Below are 19,250 nucleotides of genomic sequence, written 5' to 3'. Positions count from 1 at the left end.
TTCTCATTTGCACATTACTTCTGCAAGAAGACACAGGACAGCTGGGGAGAATGAACACATGTAAACAAGGCAGACTTAACGATTTCCTAACGAAAAAGAAGATATTATCTTCTCATTAATAGGTAAACTAATTGACCAAAACACAAGTTTCCCATCGGTACAAGTAAACATAGGTGCTTTTTCTCACTGAATTGTCACACATTTAGGCCAGCTATTAAGTTGTCAGTTCTGCTTGATTTGTTTGGCTACTGTATTCTGTGACAGCTGTTGGAAAAAAATAGATTAGAACAACTGTTGTGGCAGTTACAAAAGGCCTGAAATTTTAATTGGACTGGATATTAATTGGGGAGTGGTATCTTCGTTTTTTTGCAGTTTCCGGTGGGGTTTTTTTGTTGTTTTTTAAAACCAAAGTTAAGAAAGAAATATTCAAAGAATGAAGATGTTTTTAAGGGATTTGACCAATGCCTGGGGTAAGCAAGGTTGGTCTTCATTTTGACTATGTAACTTTGTGGCAATGATCTTCACCATCTGAGATGGAACCATTAGTTGCTTAAGGGGCATTAAGAAGAAAAAATAGTAAGGACGCTGCATAAATAATCATCTTCGAACACCAGCCGTGATCTAGAATGGACCTTGCAGTGTTTTAAGAATTACTCAAAAGGAGACTCGTTCTGAGACCCTTAGAAACCACCAAGTGAGAAAAAAAAGCGCAAATGAATAATAAGCTTACTTTCAGCATCAGTATAGAGTAGCAAGCACAGGAGCACCACCATTGGCCTGACTACGTGCATCATCTGACAGCTTGGCACCAGCATGCTTTGGCGGCCTTTTCCTCACTGGCTTAGAAGCCACTGGGAGTCTGTCCGGTCTGAAATTTCAGATGAAGTATTTTCAGAGCCTGTGGAACAGATAAGAAAAAGAGAAAAATACAGTTAGCAAGAACAGGGCAGAGATTTTCTGGGTTTTTTTGAGCATTCACAATTTGAGGCAAAACAATTTTAAAGGGCAAAAGTGTAAGTGAGAAAGAAGAGTAAGCTTGATTCATTTCAGACTACTGGCATATACCAGAAGATTCAAGGTAGGGTATATGTTAGCACTGATCCAACATATTTCTCAGTGCACCTTTTCTACCATAATCAAGCATCTCTCACACCCTGGATCTTTTGTCATATTCAACAGCACCTTCTGAATCACAAGAACTTAATTGTTGACAAAGATTAAGTAAAACACATCACTGGAACACACATGTTGCAAGAAGGGAATCAAAGTGCATTCAATATCCAGAATAAGAAGTCCACTTGCAAGCAGCATACTGGGAGCTGATGCTCTGGCATCTGGTAAGAATAACACAGAAAAACCTGCTTCATGAGATGTTCTTAAAGCTAGACATGAAATCTAGACATAGTTATCAGAGGTTACAATTCCTGTTGTGATTTCCTGTACATATCTGATATATACCCAACAGAAATTCAGCATTGAAGAAATGGCTGAGAATCCAATTCAGTCCAACTCATTTATTATGATGCATAATTTAATATGATACACAGCGAGCATTAGAGCTCAGGTACCTGACTTAAAAAAGAAGTGTCTCATTCTTGTCCAAATTTACCACACCTAAACAATAACATATATTAAAGAATATAAAAATATTTTTCCCTCTCACAGGAAACACTAGAGATATCCCCAAATAGCCTGACATCACTAAAATAACACTGACATGTAATTTTACTTTTCAAAGGGTCTGCAACACGTAAGCTTTGGCAAGTTTGATACCATCTTTTTTGTTACCACACGAGTGGTTTCCATGAAGTAAAGATAAAAAACAAAAGGGTGGAGAAAAAATTATACTAATTACCATTCCACAAGAAAGATCTTACAGATTTGTGGGTGATATAAAGAGTGCATTTTACAGTATGGTGTGACACTCAAAGAAATCTACTCAAGGAAGAAAAGACATGAGCAGCTGGCAGAAATCTACAGCTGTTATGAATCTCTTTTATAAAACTATCTTTTGAATCAGCTGCTGCCATCAAAAAATACAAATCTAAGAAATCTTCATAGGCAAAGTGCTGAAGACACCATCTCCCCCCTTTCATTGCTACCATCTTCATGCCAGCATTTCAAATGACAACGAAGTCCATGAGACAATAGTCCGTGCAAGAGTATCAGAGCCAAGGGCTACATGATTCCAATGCTCTCACAAGGATGGAGATATATGAAATGTACTCTCAAGGAAGAGGTGATTTTGATTCCGCTTCTTTTAGACTGCAGGAATTACAAGGGAGCCCTGAACTGTCTCCAAAGACAGCTCCCTTGTGAATAAAATTTTATCTCTTTATTGGCATGCAAACACGCTAGATGACACGTGAAGGTAAATGCAGAAATGTGATGGGTACTAAGATTTGTATCTGAACCATAAACTGCTCCCTTTAGCAGAGGAGGAAGTGGAGTTGAAACAACACTGATAATTAATAAGGGGAACAGAGGAGGGGAAAAAAGGTAACCAAAAACGTGCTTGTTTTACAGAAATGTCTTTTTAACAGAGTACTGGGGATTATTTTGACACATTACAAACATTCCCATCAAAATATTAGATGTGGTATCTAAAAGAGAAAGTATTATTAGTTACTTGGAGAAAAAAAAAAGGGGAATTTTAAAAATCTCATGATCCTAATATGTGAATATGCTTTTATCCTCTATTACCTGTCTGCAAATGAAGGGATGGATCACAAAACCCAACAAAGAAAAGGGTGAGAAAAAAAAGGAGCTTTTTTTTTTTTTTTTTTTAAATAATTAGATTGACATTCCATTCTCTCTAAATGCACATAGAAGCAGTTGGGAATACTGCATTCATTGTCTCTGCCTTGAAGGTGATACTCAGTATCACTTCAATGATAAAAAGCAAAACCCTCAGTACTTCCTTTCTTTGCTGCTTTCAAGTTTCATGGCTCCAGCTAACCTGAAAGACACACTAAGGTTTCCAGCAGACCCCTTGCCTCTTATTTTCTCTTCACTGGCCTATGCATCCATAGCTAGCTTCTAGGTTTTTAAGTTAAACATACAGAAGCACTTGAATAAAGATGGAGGGTGGGTCCTTTTTCTTTCCAGTGAGCTGAAGAGGCACTGTTAGTAGAGGCATGCAGATGATGAGCTAATAATACTAGAGAGAAGCAAACCAAGAGAAAATCAGGTACTATCAAGCCTCTCCACACAAGTCTGCCTCAGCTTTACCTACAAAAAAGCAAAGTTTCCGCCAGGGACGCTGCTACTGTAAATTATACCAATCCTGAGATCATAATCATCTGGTGTGTAGGTCTATACTTTATTTGTGAAAACTAACATGGAAATGCAATTCCTTACAAAGACTAAATGCAATTATCAAACACATATTAACTTCTAAATCAAGCTACCCTAATTCCAAAGTAAAATTTTCATCTAATGCATTATAAATTCTTAAACGAGGTAGTTTCTTCCCTTTTCTATTTCTTCCTGACAGTGGTTTGTTACATCCAAAGTGTGGTACCAGTGACAGTGAAAACACAAACAACATTTGAGGCACCAGGTCATACTCGCCTCTTCCACAGAGCACCAACATTTGTCTCACAGAGTGAATTTGGAGTGAGGCTGCTCTTAGCAGCCTGGTACAGCATTCACAATGCACGAGTGCAGAAAGATGAGACTTCTTGGTAGAAAACTGAGCACAATAGCTACAGAGAAATCAATAGTGATTAAAAAAACCCTCTCTTCGTGAAGCTTTAATAAAAGCTGGTTTTGTTTTAGGGTAAGTACTGCATAACTACTGTATTAAATAATATTAGATCATCTCCAGAAAACTACCTATGAAAAATTTCTTCCACAACCAATTTTCGTATCTTCCTCAGACAAAAAAGTTGTTAATAAAATGGTGAAAACGAAGTGAAAACTAGGTAATATATCTTTCATTAGCCCACTCATAAGTAAGAGCATAGATTTTCTCTGATTAGTGGTATCTACCAATAAGATCAGTAAAAGCAGAGACATTCAGGCCCCCAGAGTGTTCAGTGCAGAGACACAAAAGAATTCTCCTCAGTTGGAGTACAGGAGATGATAGCACCTAGGCATGGGACAAATTCACCAATTATCCTCAAAAGGATCAACTGGGTGAATGAAACATCTGAACACTGAACTACTTACCTGCAGTTTGCTTTATGCCATGGCTTAACCACAGCCAACAACTAACTACCATGCAGCAGCTTGCTCACTCCACCACCCTCCACCCCTGAAGGATGGGGAGGAGAGTCAGGAAAACAGGTAAAACTCAAGTGCTGAGATAAGAACAATTTAGTAATTGAAATAAAATAAAATAATAACAACAATTATAATGAAAAGGAGGGAAAAGAGGAGAGGAATAAAATCCAAAGGGACAGGAGGAAAAAAAAAAACCAAAGTGACACACAATACAATGGCTCACCACACACCGACGGATGCCCAACCCATCCTCAAGCAGCCAGCCCCAGCCAATTCCCCTCAGTTTATATACTCAGCATGACATCCCATGGTATGGAATACTCCTTCGGCCAGTTCAGGTCAGCTGTCCTGGCTGTGTCCCCTCCCAGTTTCCCGTGCCCCTCCAACCCTCTGGCTGGCAGGGCCCAAGAAACTGGAAGGTCCTTGACTTGGTATAAAAGTTACCCAGCAATAACCAAAACCATCCGTGTGTTATCAACATTGTTCTCACACCAAATGCAAAACACAGCACTGCACCAGCTACCAAGAAGAGAATTAACTCTATTCCAGATGAAACCAGGACACTTTTAGTACCAAAAATAATCGTTTAGGTCCTAACAGAGCACTCGGGAGGAGATGCTCCCTGGACCAAGACAGTTAAAGTTATAGAAAATGCTTACCTGAAGGCAAGTCTTAGGATTAAAAAAGTAAACACTAATTTTATTGATCTGCTTGCTTTTCCATGCCTGTATGTGCATGTAAACGCTTGATAACTTAACAGAAATTTAACAGCAGGGAAGAGCTCTCGGAAGAGGCTAGAACACAGACAGAAAAGAAGTCATAGCAGACACAGGAAGCAACATGGAAAAAAAATCCAGTAACAGAAAATTCTGGAATACGGGAAAGTGAAAATATGAGAACTAGTTTGTGCTACTAAACAAACAGGAGTTGTAAATAAACTTTTCTGAAGTTTGAATCTGTTCAGAGATAGAATTTTAGTTCCTGGCCATCTCTGGTCTGCCACAAGGACTTACAACAAAACTGGATACATCTTACTTGGGGTTTTTTTGGTTTTTTGTTTTTTTTTCAAAAAAGTTTCTTTAAGAACAAGCGACAGGCAAAGAATGAAAGAGAAGACTGTGTTTACATTCTGTTTCTACATTCATCACACCCACAATCCTAACTTACATCCATTCCCTAGCCACAGATTTCTAATACCATACATATGCAAGTGAAGAGAAACAAAAAAGAAATTTGAAACATTACTAGAATCAAGTAAAGGAAAAAGTACCAATACTTGACATCTTTGCATATCAATCAAGATCCCTCCGTAAAGAAGAAAATAAACAGATTTCATAGACAAATCTTGGCTGCAAAAAACTGACTGACAGCTGAATTATTACTAGAAATAATAGGAAATAAAATTAATGCTTATAAGCTGTTTAACCAAAATAAATTCAGAAATACCTCTTGGTAAAACAATGTCTTTTAAAGGGAAATACATGTATTTTCCAAAGCAATGAGGGAAATTGTTAGAAGTTCTACATTTACATTGCTCTTTTACTGATTAAACTTGATAAAAGTTTTCATTGTTGACCTGCTGGAGAAGTTCTACGCTTCCTTCATTTTTTTATTCTTAAAATAAGCCAAAATGCAAACACATGAGTAAGAAAATTTAAAAGACAGATGTGTTGAGTGTTCCAAAGCTTCATTTTATCAGTCCCTGGATAACAATACGCCTTAATGCTCCTCAGTCATTCCTGAATTCTTCTATTACTGTTATTCGTTCACAAGTGAGCACCAACCCTGGAACAGCAGGTTTCTGATCTCAATAAGGCCTTTGAACTACATCACTGTAAGAGCACCACTGAGTTGCAGCGATAGGTGGAATTTCGCTTGTATTAAACAACTTCATGTATTCAATCTGATTCTACACTGTAATTCTGTTCTGGACTTCACCAAGGATTATTCTGTTACCATGCTGAACAGAAAATGGTATTTCAATAACTGAAGAAATAAAGGAAATAGATAAATTAAATTAATTTAGTAAATACATTAATTCAACAACAGCAAATTACATTAAATATCGCATCACAGATTTGTTCTTCTCATGGAGAATGTTGTTTAGAAGTATTTTTTTACTTACAGAAATACTGATGTTCGTATGTAACCTTAAACCACACACAAAAAAACTCTGCCTAATTTCATCTTTATGCAGCTTCACTCACATTCCAAATCATGAACTAAACAGCAATTTGTAAGTTGTCATGTATCTCAATGCTTACAAACTTCTGCCATCTTAAGTCACTTCTGCAGGTTGAGAACTTTTCCTACTCATGGTGCAGAAATAATTCACTAGAGCATCGTGCATTTTTAACTCTGTGCCTCCCAAATAACAGATAAAAAAAAAAAAAGCTATGGTGCTCATAATAGCTGAATTCCTGAGATGAAAATAGCCTTGCTAGAGGATAAAAACATTGACGTGTTATCTGTCAATGCATATTGAAGCAACACACTGTTGAGAATCTGTGCTAAGAATTTAAATCAAGCTACAAAGCTACAGATAACAGGTGAAACAGACAGATGAAACTTCTCCTACTAAGACTGACTTCTTGCCTGAAAAACACACTCTGCCAATACCCTCTGTCTTGACTACTGTCACTCAAGAGCCCTGTAAATTACATAGCTATAGTTACCCTGAAACAGTCCAGCTCTTACTTTGCCCACATGAGAAATTAAAGCAAGCAAACTCTGTTCTGACTCGATTAAAAAAAAAAGAAAGGAAAAAGAAAAAAATAAAGACCGAAAGAACCAAAAGAACCAAAAGAACCAAAAGAACCAAAAGAAAGAGGGGAGGGGAGGGGAGGGGAGGGGAGGGGAGGGGAGGGGAGGGGAGGGGAGGGGAGGGGAGGGATCTGGGTTAATCTGTACTATTATATTCTTTCATCAGCCACAGAAGAGAAATAGTGAAAAATACACAATGTTTGTAGAATATCTATTTTTCTGTATTTAGATAAAGTAAACACTACCCTGGAAAACAGCAAATTTCTAATTAACTTTTATCCAACAGGCCTGTACTCAGTACTTCACTGAGTACAGACACTGTACTCAGTGAAGCCACACCTTGAACAATGTGTTCAATTGCAGGCCACTCTCTACAAGAAAGACATTGAGGTGTTGGAGAGCATCCAAAGAAGAGCAATGAACTGGTGAAGGGTCTAGAGAACAAGTCCAGTGAGGAGGGGCTGAGGGAACTGGCATTGTTAAGCCTGGAGAAAAGGAGGCTGAGGAGAGATCTTATAGTAAACAACTACCTGTAAGTCCCCTTCAGGTGGGTGGGAGTAGGGAGGTGGGTGTTGTTTTCACCTCCCAAGTAACAAGTGATGGGACAAGAAGAACTGGCCTCAAGTTACACCAGAGGAGGCTTTGGGTATGAGGAAATATTTCATCTTTGAAAGGGTTGTCAAGCATTGCAACAGATTGCCCAGGAAAGTGTTTGAGTTACCATTCCTGCAGGTAGCAACTGTAGATGTGGTGCTTCGGGACACAATACAGTGGTGGACTTGGCAGTGTTACGTTAACAGATTTGATTATCTTAAATGTCTTTTCCAACCAACATGATTCCATGATTCCATGAGTCTAACAATTGTTTTCCTCCAGAGTTTGGCTTAAGAACAAATACAATGACTATTTATACACAAAAACATTTACAGAGTGATTTCTGCCTTTGTCTCAAAAGAACAAAAAACTAAAGAGCAAATCACTTGTACCAGGCTATCTGCCATAGACAGTTTTGTTAAAGTCTTCTTTTGCTGTTTATTGCATTACTTGAGCAACACTGGAGCTGTGCAGCTACCACCTTCTAGGACAAGCTAAAACCTATGAGCATGTGAGCCACATACCAAAATGTTTATAAAGCCACTGGGCCATACACTACATACTCGTCAGGCACTCCCAGGATAACAAGCTCCAAAACCAGCTTTCAAGCAGATGCTTCTCGAAGTCCTGCAGAAAAGTACCACTCCTAATGAGAACAGCTATACTGAACAATGAGCAGCTGATTTCTGGGACCCCAGTTACTGTCAGAGTCAGCATTGTCTAGTGGTTTGCTTCCTCCCAGAGCTAGGCATTTGGACAACCTAGTAATGAGAATGATCCTACAACTCCACTGCCATGCACATAACATAGGCTTGCTAACATTGCTTGCATCTAAAAAGCTAGCAGTTACAAAAGAATTTTGACTCTTCTGTGTCTTTCCAGCATGGAAATTGTGAAACATTCAGGTTGGGCCTCACCTTTAGGATCTGGTTGAAGCATACTGGGTACGGCAAATACTAAAATAAACCTAGAAATAAATTTGCAGGTCTGGAGCTAACACGTCAAATATGACTTCCTGCATTGCAAGGCATCTTTTATCTATTATATTACCCTGCAATTTCTTCCTTTATGGCTTCTCTTTTTCCTTTTCACTTCATAGTTTTGTTTCAATGCTATCCAATACACTTGTTGCCTAATCAGATTGAAGCATGACTGACTGAGACAGTGAATCTGCAGTACACACAGGACAGTAATCCAGCTGCAGCTAGTTTAGCCTGACTGCACTTTATTATAAAGTTGCTGACGGCAATACAATCGTATTAGAGGAAGAGATGGAGAGCTGAAATGGTTATTTTTCAAAAGTAGTTGGCATTATAAAATTATTTGATAATAAAGTACAAAAACTTCCTCAAGCAATAGAAGTATTATGCATATCCCATTCTAAGATACGGCATAACAACACACAGTTGTCCACAGTTCCTCTTTTGGAAAAAAAAATGAGAACTACAAAATTTCTTTTTAAGTCAGTATTTTTTATTACCCTCAAAGAAAAAGTAATGCTATGAACTCTGAAAAAGAGTTAAAAGTCAACAAAGCCTACTGATATTTTATCATTAAAAGCTTCACTACTAAGGCAAATACCACTTGGTATACTTCTAGATACCAAACTGATGTCATAATGTAGACAAACCAGTTTGGATACTAAATAAAATTGTAAAATCATGAGCAGGCCCAGACAGCATGATTCAAAATGTGTTTTTCTTTACAAACCATATTAAAAACTACAGCTTTATCTGTAATTAGCAGAAATGAGTGGCTTAGAATGGCCACTTGAAGTGGCAGTTCAGGTGCTTCTTAGAACCTATACCTCAAGCCCCTTCAAATGGAAAGTGAGAAGCAGAAATATTGTATCCCCACAGATCTCTTGCATTTGTTTTAGAAAGCAAACTGAAAATGACAAAACATTTCCATCATAACCTATTACTATTTTAACAATCTAACAGTTAGTGATCATACAAATCATTAATTAGTACACATGCAGTCATTTCTCATTTTTTACATAATGTTTCCTCTGTGCTTTTAAACGGTGCAGCTTCTATACCCGGAGTTTTCATTCACATTGTTTCGTCCAGGCAACTTAGCACTCAAATGTCTTAGCTACAAGAACGTGATAATAAAAAGAAATCCCTGTTAGACCTGTCGTTCACCCTCTTACAGCTCTGTTACAGACTGCTAGAATAGACTAAAATACATTATACATATTTCATATATTCTTCAGTGTTTTCATGTCCTTCTCAGGAAACATTTCAAATCTATATCTTGCAACAGTTTCCCAAGCACTCATAGTTTTGGGTTGATATTAAAGAAAAACAGTGACTTTACTCTCTTCCAGACGTGCCGACCTTAGCAACAAGGTGATAATTTCTAATGTGTCAATTGCGTATTGACATTATGTAAACTTCCGCTTCTTTTGTGGCCTCTTTCGGTCAGTTCTCAGTAAGAAAGTAAGAATATATTCTACCTTCCTAAATGAACACTATTTTCACAAAGGGTATAAGAAAGAATAAATTTGAAATGTACTCTATACAGCTATGAAAATATTGCTGTAACATAGATACCAATAGCACATTGTGACATGGACAGGTTATGCACATCCACAACAATATTATACAAGGTGACAGCATATTTAGCAAGAATTGTTTCCCTCCCCACATACTGCAGTAGTTTCATTCTGCTAAAGAACTTCATACATACTATTGGCTTATATACATACTATGCTGAATCACCTCTCTCACTAGTTACAAACATGACACAGTTTCTGAAACAGGCAATGTGCTATATCTTCCTTTTAAATTAGCAAGACAAATCAGAGAAAAGTTATAAAGCATTAAACTGGTGAGATAACTAAACTGTAGGCACTGTTGATAGTGTGTCTTCTAAATGAATACTCAAATGGAATGAGAAACAAACTGACTGAAGATAGGACACAAAAGGGAGGTTATCCTAATTATGTTTGTCACCTTTTATAAAAAAATACATAGCTGAGAAAACATAAACGATGGTGTTTTAAGTTAGAGCTCTCTGTCTTTCAGTCTTAGATAATAGCATCAGAAAGAATAAAAAAAGACAGATAGAAGACAAAGCAATGCACTTAACAAGGAGCAAAGCACAACATCTGCACAGCAAGAAGGTTTAAGAACATTACACACATGCACGCACACAATCACAAAAAGAACAGATCAGCAGAGTTCACGTTTGTATCAAAAGACAGAAGAGACAACCTGTCTGCCTTTCAGACACATGCCTTATATGCAAAGACTTCCAGGACTTCTGCTTTTTCATTTCTAGCTGGAAAGTATTTGTCTGTAAACATACTGCTATGACATTCAAACTAAAGAAAACGCCTAGCCTCATGTACACACTTCCTTATATTTAGCCAGAACTAACAAAACATTAAGATTTCATGTAGGTGGCTACCAAAAAAACATTTTAGAATTTTACACTGGTGCTTTGTACCAGAAATCAAAGTACAAAATACCACATGCTGTCATCAAAAAAGCTAGTGTCCTGTAAGAAAGTACACAGTAACTTTAAGCCTTCAGACAGTCCCATTGAAATATTTCAGAATTTTCAAAGACTCGGCTTGCATTAATTCTCTCATTAAAATGTGAAATAACACTATTTATTATACTTGGGGAAAACATGCTGTGTAGTTTTATGGAATTCGCTGTATTAGCACCATTAGCTTTTGTGTTACCACAACACTGCTTCCCAAACACTGGCAGATAAAAATTACTGTGCTCCCTCACCATAAAGATGCCACTGATCTGACAGCAATACCCAAATTCCACAGGAAGCCCTGTCTCAACAGTCTCCATGCCACAAGACTGGCTGCCAGTCTCCTGAGGAAACCCCAAAGCTGTGCACATTACACTATGAAAGAGGGCTGAAAATGGCAGTGGTTACTCAGGACTCAACCATTCCTGCTGGAGTGTTAGCACTGCCCCACAGAGAGAAAATATCAACAGAGAATTTTAGAAGGAGCTGCAAATAATGACATTTCAGAAATTAAAAAGAAAAAAAAAAACAACAAACACCAAACCACCCAACCCCCACAAAATAACCTACAAAGACAATTCCTCTTCTGATTCCCTTTACTCAGAGTAATTTGTTTTACCTAAGAATCTGCCTAGATGCAGAAAAGCTTATTTATTTTTTAAAATAATGCATTCTGATAATTTATACTGATGATAAAGTATCTATTTTTTTAATATACATCTACAAGATGAGCCTGAAGTTGTACATGGAACACTGCAATACGTTTCATCTTTTAAAACAGTAATGCCTGAGCAGCTAATGCTAACCCTGCAAAGTTTCCGCTGCATTTCTATTGTAACTGTTGTATCTCTGGGCATGTGTGCTGTCCCAGGGGTATTGTTCTGTATTGATTAGCATCTTTATAACAAAATGCTCAATTACAGCTTTGAAATACCTCATTATAAAGGCAGTATGTATTTTCCAGTTAAAGATTTTGTTTTGAGATTTTTTTTTTATTATTTATTTTTTTAATTATCAGTGCATGAAAGTCAGCTTAGAAGTTCTGACGGCACTGCCGCCTCTTTGGAAAGAAACTATGTTTGTTGCTTTCACTGTGCATAAGCTAAACTGAATTTCTAGTTATGACTGGTATGGGAGTTTTATTTTCAACTGTCGGTGTGAAGCCAGCTGTAACCAATTTTTCAATGTTTTGAAAAGCCTCATTTGAAGTATACAGTTGTGAATGACTTAGGGACCTTGTCATTTAGTCAACAGAAAACTTTTTCAAAACCCTTTCCAACTGTACTTCTTTGGTTAAAAAAAAAAAAAAAAAATAGTGTAAAGAAAGCTACCACAATATGGATTTTCTGCATAACTTTAGCAGCATATATAAAAAGGGCAAACAAATTTTGGGGGCATGATGAAATTTGAGCTAATGTTTCAGACTCTTTTATGTATATTATTGTCTTTAGAAGACACCTGCATCACCTTAATACTGTTAAAACCAATTTCTGCTGAAAAAGCAACTCTCTTTTTCCTGAAGTTTAAGAGCAATTGAGAGGGTGGGGAAAGTACTTTAATTTTAAGGGTCAGAAGTCAGGAGAAAAAAATATAAATATTTCCTTTCCTTAGTACTCTGCATGCTGCCGCATGCCATCAATTTTAAACAGTGGTTTTCTACTGAAGAAACTTACTCAGTTGTCAAGATGTTGTATTAGTTTGTATTGCTTCCTCACCTCAGATGCTGGAACATACACTATTGACAGGAGAGTTATGTATTTATTTAATTATTTTCAAATTAGAATGACAGAAACAAATGGATCAAGTGACAAAATGTAAGGATACATTCCAAGCAATCTCTAACCCTTTGATATCCAGAACCAAAATTCCTCAGTCCTAATATGTCATAAAATAGATCCATCACTGCTGCCAGCAGAAGGCTAAAGGTGCCTGTATAAACAGATACATGCAGCTCACAGGTTAAAAGACACGGAATAGAAAAAAAGTAGATATACTTTGTGTCTTAAACAGACATAAAATCCAAACATGTTTGTTCAGGTACCTGTAGATGAGCCTATCATCTTTTTGATGTCCACAAAGTGCACAGTTACCTTACCCTATGTTAGAAACTTTTCATCACACAAGTCATTTTCTAGTTATTAGCATTGTGGAACCCAGGACTAGCTTCACAAATCATGTGACTATTGCCTTTTCAGTCTCCAGAACCAAAAAATAAAAAATTTGCTTCAACCATTACTTTTATTTTTTGTAAGTCAACTTCTTCAAGTATGAAGTAAATGCAAATCACTATTTTTTCATTTTAGCTAATTCACCTCTTCTTTGTTCATGGTTGTTTGTTTTTTGGTTTTTTTTTCCTTTTTAGCATATCTAAAAAACTAAGAATGTAAGAAGTCCACATACTTTACTTTAGTCATGTCACACAGACACTTCAACATCAAACAACTTTATCTGAAATGGTGTAATGAAAGCCCCAAACTTTCACCAGTCTTTGTGTCAGAGACTGCTTGAGATCTAGGACAAAGATGTATACTTACTTACTGAAGTACCAAAATTTTACAATGAATATTGGAGGATGGCTTGAATGTATTCATACAGAGTTCACTCTACACCTTGTCTGTGGGTTCAGGAATGTATTTGATTGTATTGATGTAATCATTTGTTCATTTTTATCTAAAAAGCTGCCTTTATTTCTGCAGTTGAGATCTCAAATAAGCACATGTACTTGACAGTCCAAACAGCCATCTGATTTGGAATTGATGTTGGTATCTAGCAAGAGATAAATGCTAACTGAGATGCAAACCTTTATCAAATGAGTTCAAACAAATATTGTGCTGGTTTTTTTCTAAACCTCTCCCAATAGGTGGAGATAAGGCTTCCTGAAGTTCATTGAGAATAAAAAATAAATAATCTTATGCTGATACCTGATCCTCACACTTAGAATCAATTTATATCATGGTAATCCAGACCACTGCACAGAATTACCACTGAAATAAATTTATAAATGTGAAAATTCATTCACAAACTTGTTAGAGAAAGTTTAAAGCAACGCATCCTAAGTCTCACGCAGAAATTGTTGGTGTACAGTATTATTACTCACATTCCCATTTCTTTAAATATTACTTAAATTACTTCAACAATTTTATTATCTTTTCCATGTCCTACAACTGTTTTGTTACAGAGGTACAGTTAAAAAAATAATCTGCTGACACTCTGCCCTGTTTCTTACTTCCTTTTCTCTGAAGTAGTCTTTTAACTACATAACCATTGCTACCATCCTCAGTGGTTCCTACCTTTTCCTCACAGTGATACTCAAGAGGCCTTAGACACTGAAATCCCTTGGAAATTAGGCACATTTAAAAATATACTATAGAAAGGAGGGAATTGGGGACTGTGAAATTTTATTTGAAGTAATTTCTACTGTTTAGAGTTCATGTTTAGAGAGTAAAATACCAGCATACACATCAGGTATACTATTTTTCTGTAACAATATCCAACTGCACACACATAAAATGGTGTCTACTCCTGTGCCATCATCAGTGGAATTTATGTGAATTATGGATTAATGGATCTCCAAGGAAACACATCATGAGCAAATACTACATGTGTAAATACTCTCCTGAAAAGGGATTCTTTCCTATTCTAGTATCATAGACTTAACATTGGACCCTGACTCCAACTGAATCTAAGATACCAAATACTCCACCTAGTCACAGCAAAGCCAGTAAACATCAAAACAAACCGTAATGATTAAGCAGCTGATGTAAATTGTCTGATGCCTCCACGGACTCCCAGGAGGCAAGTTCTCTAGATCCTGAGTGATGACTGCCACTCTTCCCATTTAAAACAGTTACACTTTTAAGGAAAGGCACGGGACCTTCCTATTAAGTATTAAAAACTACAGTCATTTCCTTTGAAAACGTATCTTTCAGAGAATTTTTATTGCCCCCACCTGAAAACACTTGCATGTCCACTCTGTAATGGGATGTCAGACTTCACCACCTATACTGCAATAGGTAGGAATTAGTGGACCAAGTATCAGTCACGCTTTTGACAACACAACCTATTTGACCGACTGATGCTTTTTTCCTGACATTCTTGTAGACCTTTTAATATGAAAAAAGTAGATGTATTAGCAAGACTTTCTTCTGTCACGGTGGAGGCACACAAATTCAATCAGCTCTTCTAATAAACTGGGAACTAAAAAGGCAACTTTACCTTTTCCTTAAGGTTACTTCAGCATGTCTCTTTTGAGTCGGACACTAAACCAGAGTTTTTGTGGATGCCTGGAGTATGTATGTGGTGAGGCTGTATTTTTACACATAGATATATATTTATATGTAGACATCTTTACTTATACATTCTTACATCATCAGAATAAAATTTAAAAACCACTACAGAAAAGGCATTTGTTTCAGGGTCAAAACTTTTTAGATCACTCAGTCATAGTAAAATCACTGGTTTATTATAAAACTTGAAGTGTAGATGACAGACCAGGATGTAGATTGCCCTCATGGCAGAGCTCACTCTGTCTCAGAGAAATTATCTGCAGTTCACAATATTCACTGCCCAAGCCTGACATGATGAAAAAGGCAGACACAAAGCTATATTCAAAAGATGTATTACATGTCCTTCAAACAAGGAAAATTGTAGTGGACTGAATCTGGTAAATATTATCTCTTACACACTGCACCTGCTTTTGTTAGCAGTTCTTTCTGGATGATTCTCCAGAGTGCTTCTACTATGTTCTCATTCCAAAGAACATGAATGGTCTGTTGAATTTTTATCAGCCAACCGTGACATGACAGCAGATGGCACAGACAAGAAATGGAAGTGATGTGTATATAAACATACATGTCTATTTACATTATATTTAATAATTTTCCTAAAAATTATATTGTAAAACTACGAGGTGTATATATAATTATCTCTTACATATAGATTTATTTATATATATATGTATATCTCTTACATATATTTATATACATATATGATATAAATTCTTATAAATTAAATATATTGCAAATAACTAATCAAATTTATTATTTAGCTGCTATATATTTATTACATAAAAACCTAAATACATATGCACCTTATAGTTTTACATGAGCATTTTAAGGATAATTGTTAAATATGTGGTAAATATGTAGGAATCCTGACAGACCTCCATTTGATAAAGGCTTTACTACCACCTCATTTAATGCTTATGATCCTTCCTTTTTATATACTTCTTCCCACAGGTGAATGTAAAAGCACAGAGGTTTCCAGGCCTATGAAAAAAAGACTTACACACATTCCCTTTCTTAATACCTATTCCCTCTGCAAGTAAATCGGGAAAAGCCTCAAAAATCCATCGAGTGACCTAAGGTAATGTAAACATTCTAATAGGGAAGAGGGAAAGCTTCCTTAATTTTAACTCTGTCAGTGGAAGATGTTGTAAGAAACAGGCATTACTAACTACTTTTTTTAGAAAAAGAGAGACAGAAGTCTCATTTAGAATGTCTGGAATGGTAGCCAAAGTTCTATGCCTCTCTCTTCTCTGTAGGCCACTATTCAGGTAATGGATCTTAGATAATGCATGTCTGTAAGAAGTAGAAATTCATTCCTAGATCTAAACTGGCACAAATACAAAACAACCCCAAGAAGTCCTTTAGAAGGATTAAAGATGAAACTGAAAAATATTTCTAATTTTAAAAAGGACATATTGAATATAGACAGCTTGAAGTTGTATCATTACCTGTAAAATATAGAACGTTGCTCATTCAAATTTGTAAAATTCTGGTTTATACATTTTTTCTAAAATATTAATATCAAATTAATCCTTATTAACAATCATAATAAAATATAGTGGGAAAATTATAATAGTAAAAAAATTGTTAATGGATTGGGACATACCTTTATGACAACAGACAGATACATTTTAATGTATTTGGGCATTTTCCTCATTTTATTACTGGCTACGGTTGTAATATTGCAGCAGAAATATTCTGGAGTAAATATCAATGCCTTGGAAATAAACTAGGCTGTGAAGAACACGGCTAACTTTAACAAACATAAATCATAGAACCAAAGGAAGAATGGTCTCTTGATTTAAGAGTTTCTTTCAGTCTTGCTTTGATTTTATTAGCATTAAATGCCAAAAAAGTAAAGTAACATCCTTGCTCCCCAAAATCCAAACTCATACTGTAATGACAACAACAGAAAACTTGAAATAGTACTGCATTTTTTCAGTATTCATAATAATACACAGCATAAACAAACTAGTAAGGAAAGCACCAGTTTAATGACCACATAATATAATTTTAAAAAATGTGAAGAGTAGAATGTGAATCACTGCATATTATTATTTGTAAAACTCGGTATTTACTCATGGAGCTTATTGTAAACATGTTTTGTTCACAGATATTGTAAAAATTAAGAGCCTGCACAGAACTCCAAAAAATTGAGGGGAAAAAATTCCCTAAGTGTGGCAAGTGTACACAAACTCATCTTTTTGTAGCAAACAAAACTAGCAATCCACAATTAAATGATTTGAAAAGACTGTGTTCTGCCAATTGTCTATTGTAGAGCAACACTTTGTTTATCATAAAACATGATCTCCAGGACTGGTTAAATGATGGAAGCTTTCAAAGGTTATTACACAGTGGCTTCAGTTTATCCCTTATTTTAAAGGATATAGGTAAGAAAATGCTGAATGAAAAATCCAGTGAATAAGGCTATGCTCTAAAATTAAAGCATGAAATTAAGCTGGCTGACCAACTTCCATTATTTGTTTAGCAACTACAGAAAAAACATGCTCCCACAGAACCCCAATACATTGCAGTCTTTTAGGCCAAATTAAATCATATATATTTCCACTATTCTTTGATACTGTAAAAAACCACACTATTTTAGAAGGGATGTTTTAAAAGAATCTCACAATATAATGGGTATCAGAAAACAGATTAGAATTCAGTAAAAAATGTATTTTTAAATCATGTTTTCATATTAACTTGATAGTAAATTCTGAACATTTTACCTATAGTTACAGAATAGAATTTTCAATTCATGTCATTTGTGCCTTTTACAGATTTGATTCTTAATCTAATGTTGCCTAATTATTTCACAAGCAGGAGGCAGACTCTTAAAGGCATTGTTTTCCACTTCTTTTAATTATTCACTTAGTCATATGCTAAAATTTTCTAAGAGAGTTTTTCCTCAGAAAACTCAGAAAAACTCAGTGATTCACATTTAACATATACACTAGTGTCAAAACCTATATTAGCACCAAGCATAAATAGCTGAACACAGAGAAGCTACTGAAGGAGGACTTTCTTGTAAGAATGAGCTAACAAGACACTAAGTTTCCCAAATTTGCTGATCATCAAGCTTAGAGAAAGCATTAAAGGATATCTAATGACCTTCTGTATTTCAGGAATAAATAAATCCCCTTGGTATACCTGATGTCAGTCTTGGAGTTTCCTATGAAAAGTAAAAAAAGACAGATCCAAACCACCGACACACACAGACACACGGAGACACACACAGAGACACAGAGACACACACAGAGACACAGAGACACACACAGACAAGCACTGAGAGAAGCACAGAGACACAGAGAGACAGAGACAGAGAGACAGAGACACACACACACAGACACACACACAAACACAAACACAAAAACACAATCAACACAACCCAACCCAACCCCAACAAATCACCCAAACCTTAACAGTAAAGGCTTGGGAGAAACCTTGGAAAGAATGCTTTTGCTCACGGCAGCAAGCAATAACTACAAACGTGAAACCTCCCTAACAGTAGAAATCTGAGCACACTAAAATGACAAAAGGTGAATTGTGTGAGTAGAATGGTCTGATCCAAACTATTTTAACAATGTCAGCATTGAAGTACTGCTAATCACTTTGTAAAAACTACACACTTCCTTAAAAGATCTCACACCAAACCTCAGCAGTAGTCTACTCAATTAAAATCAAAACCAACTCTAATTTTGTTGGAAAACTAAGAAGAAAGTGGTCTGAGACAAAGGATGCTATCTATCACTCAGAAAAACAAGGCTGAGAGTAAAATGTCCTAAGTATTCTTTATATTATGCCACAAAATCACAACACGGTCTTTTGAGATAGTTCAGATACTCATCTGAGAGGACAGTAAGGGCTTTCATAAATGTACTT

General features: G+C 36.1%; 1 protein-coding gene across 9 annotated transcripts in view; it reads right to left on the bottom strand.

Moving 5' to 3' along the window:
- PTPRD (protein tyrosine phosphatase receptor type D) overlaps positions 1 to 19,250 on the bottom strand; it is a 380,605-nt gene that overhangs the window by 294,662 nt on the left and 66,693 nt on the right. For all 9 annotated transcript variants that reach the window (XM_056325255.1, XM_056325244.1, XM_056325247.1 and 6 more), the window contains exon 2: positions 731 to 898. In XM_056325255.1, coding sequence (XP_056181230.1) covers positions 731 to 815 — 85 coding nt within the window. In that variant the 5' untranslated portion in view covers positions 816 to 898. The remainder of the gene's footprint in view (positions 1 to 730; positions 899 to 19,250) is intronic.

This window comes from Falco biarmicus, chromosome Z (genome assembly GCF_023638135.1).
Source record: "Falco biarmicus isolate bFalBia1 chromosome Z, bFalBia1.pri, whole genome shotgun sequence".
NCBI classification, from domain to species: domain Eukaryota; kingdom Metazoa; phylum Chordata; class Aves; order Falconiformes; family Falconidae; genus Falco; species Falco biarmicus.
This window is presented reverse-complemented; position numbering and strand designations above follow the sequence as displayed.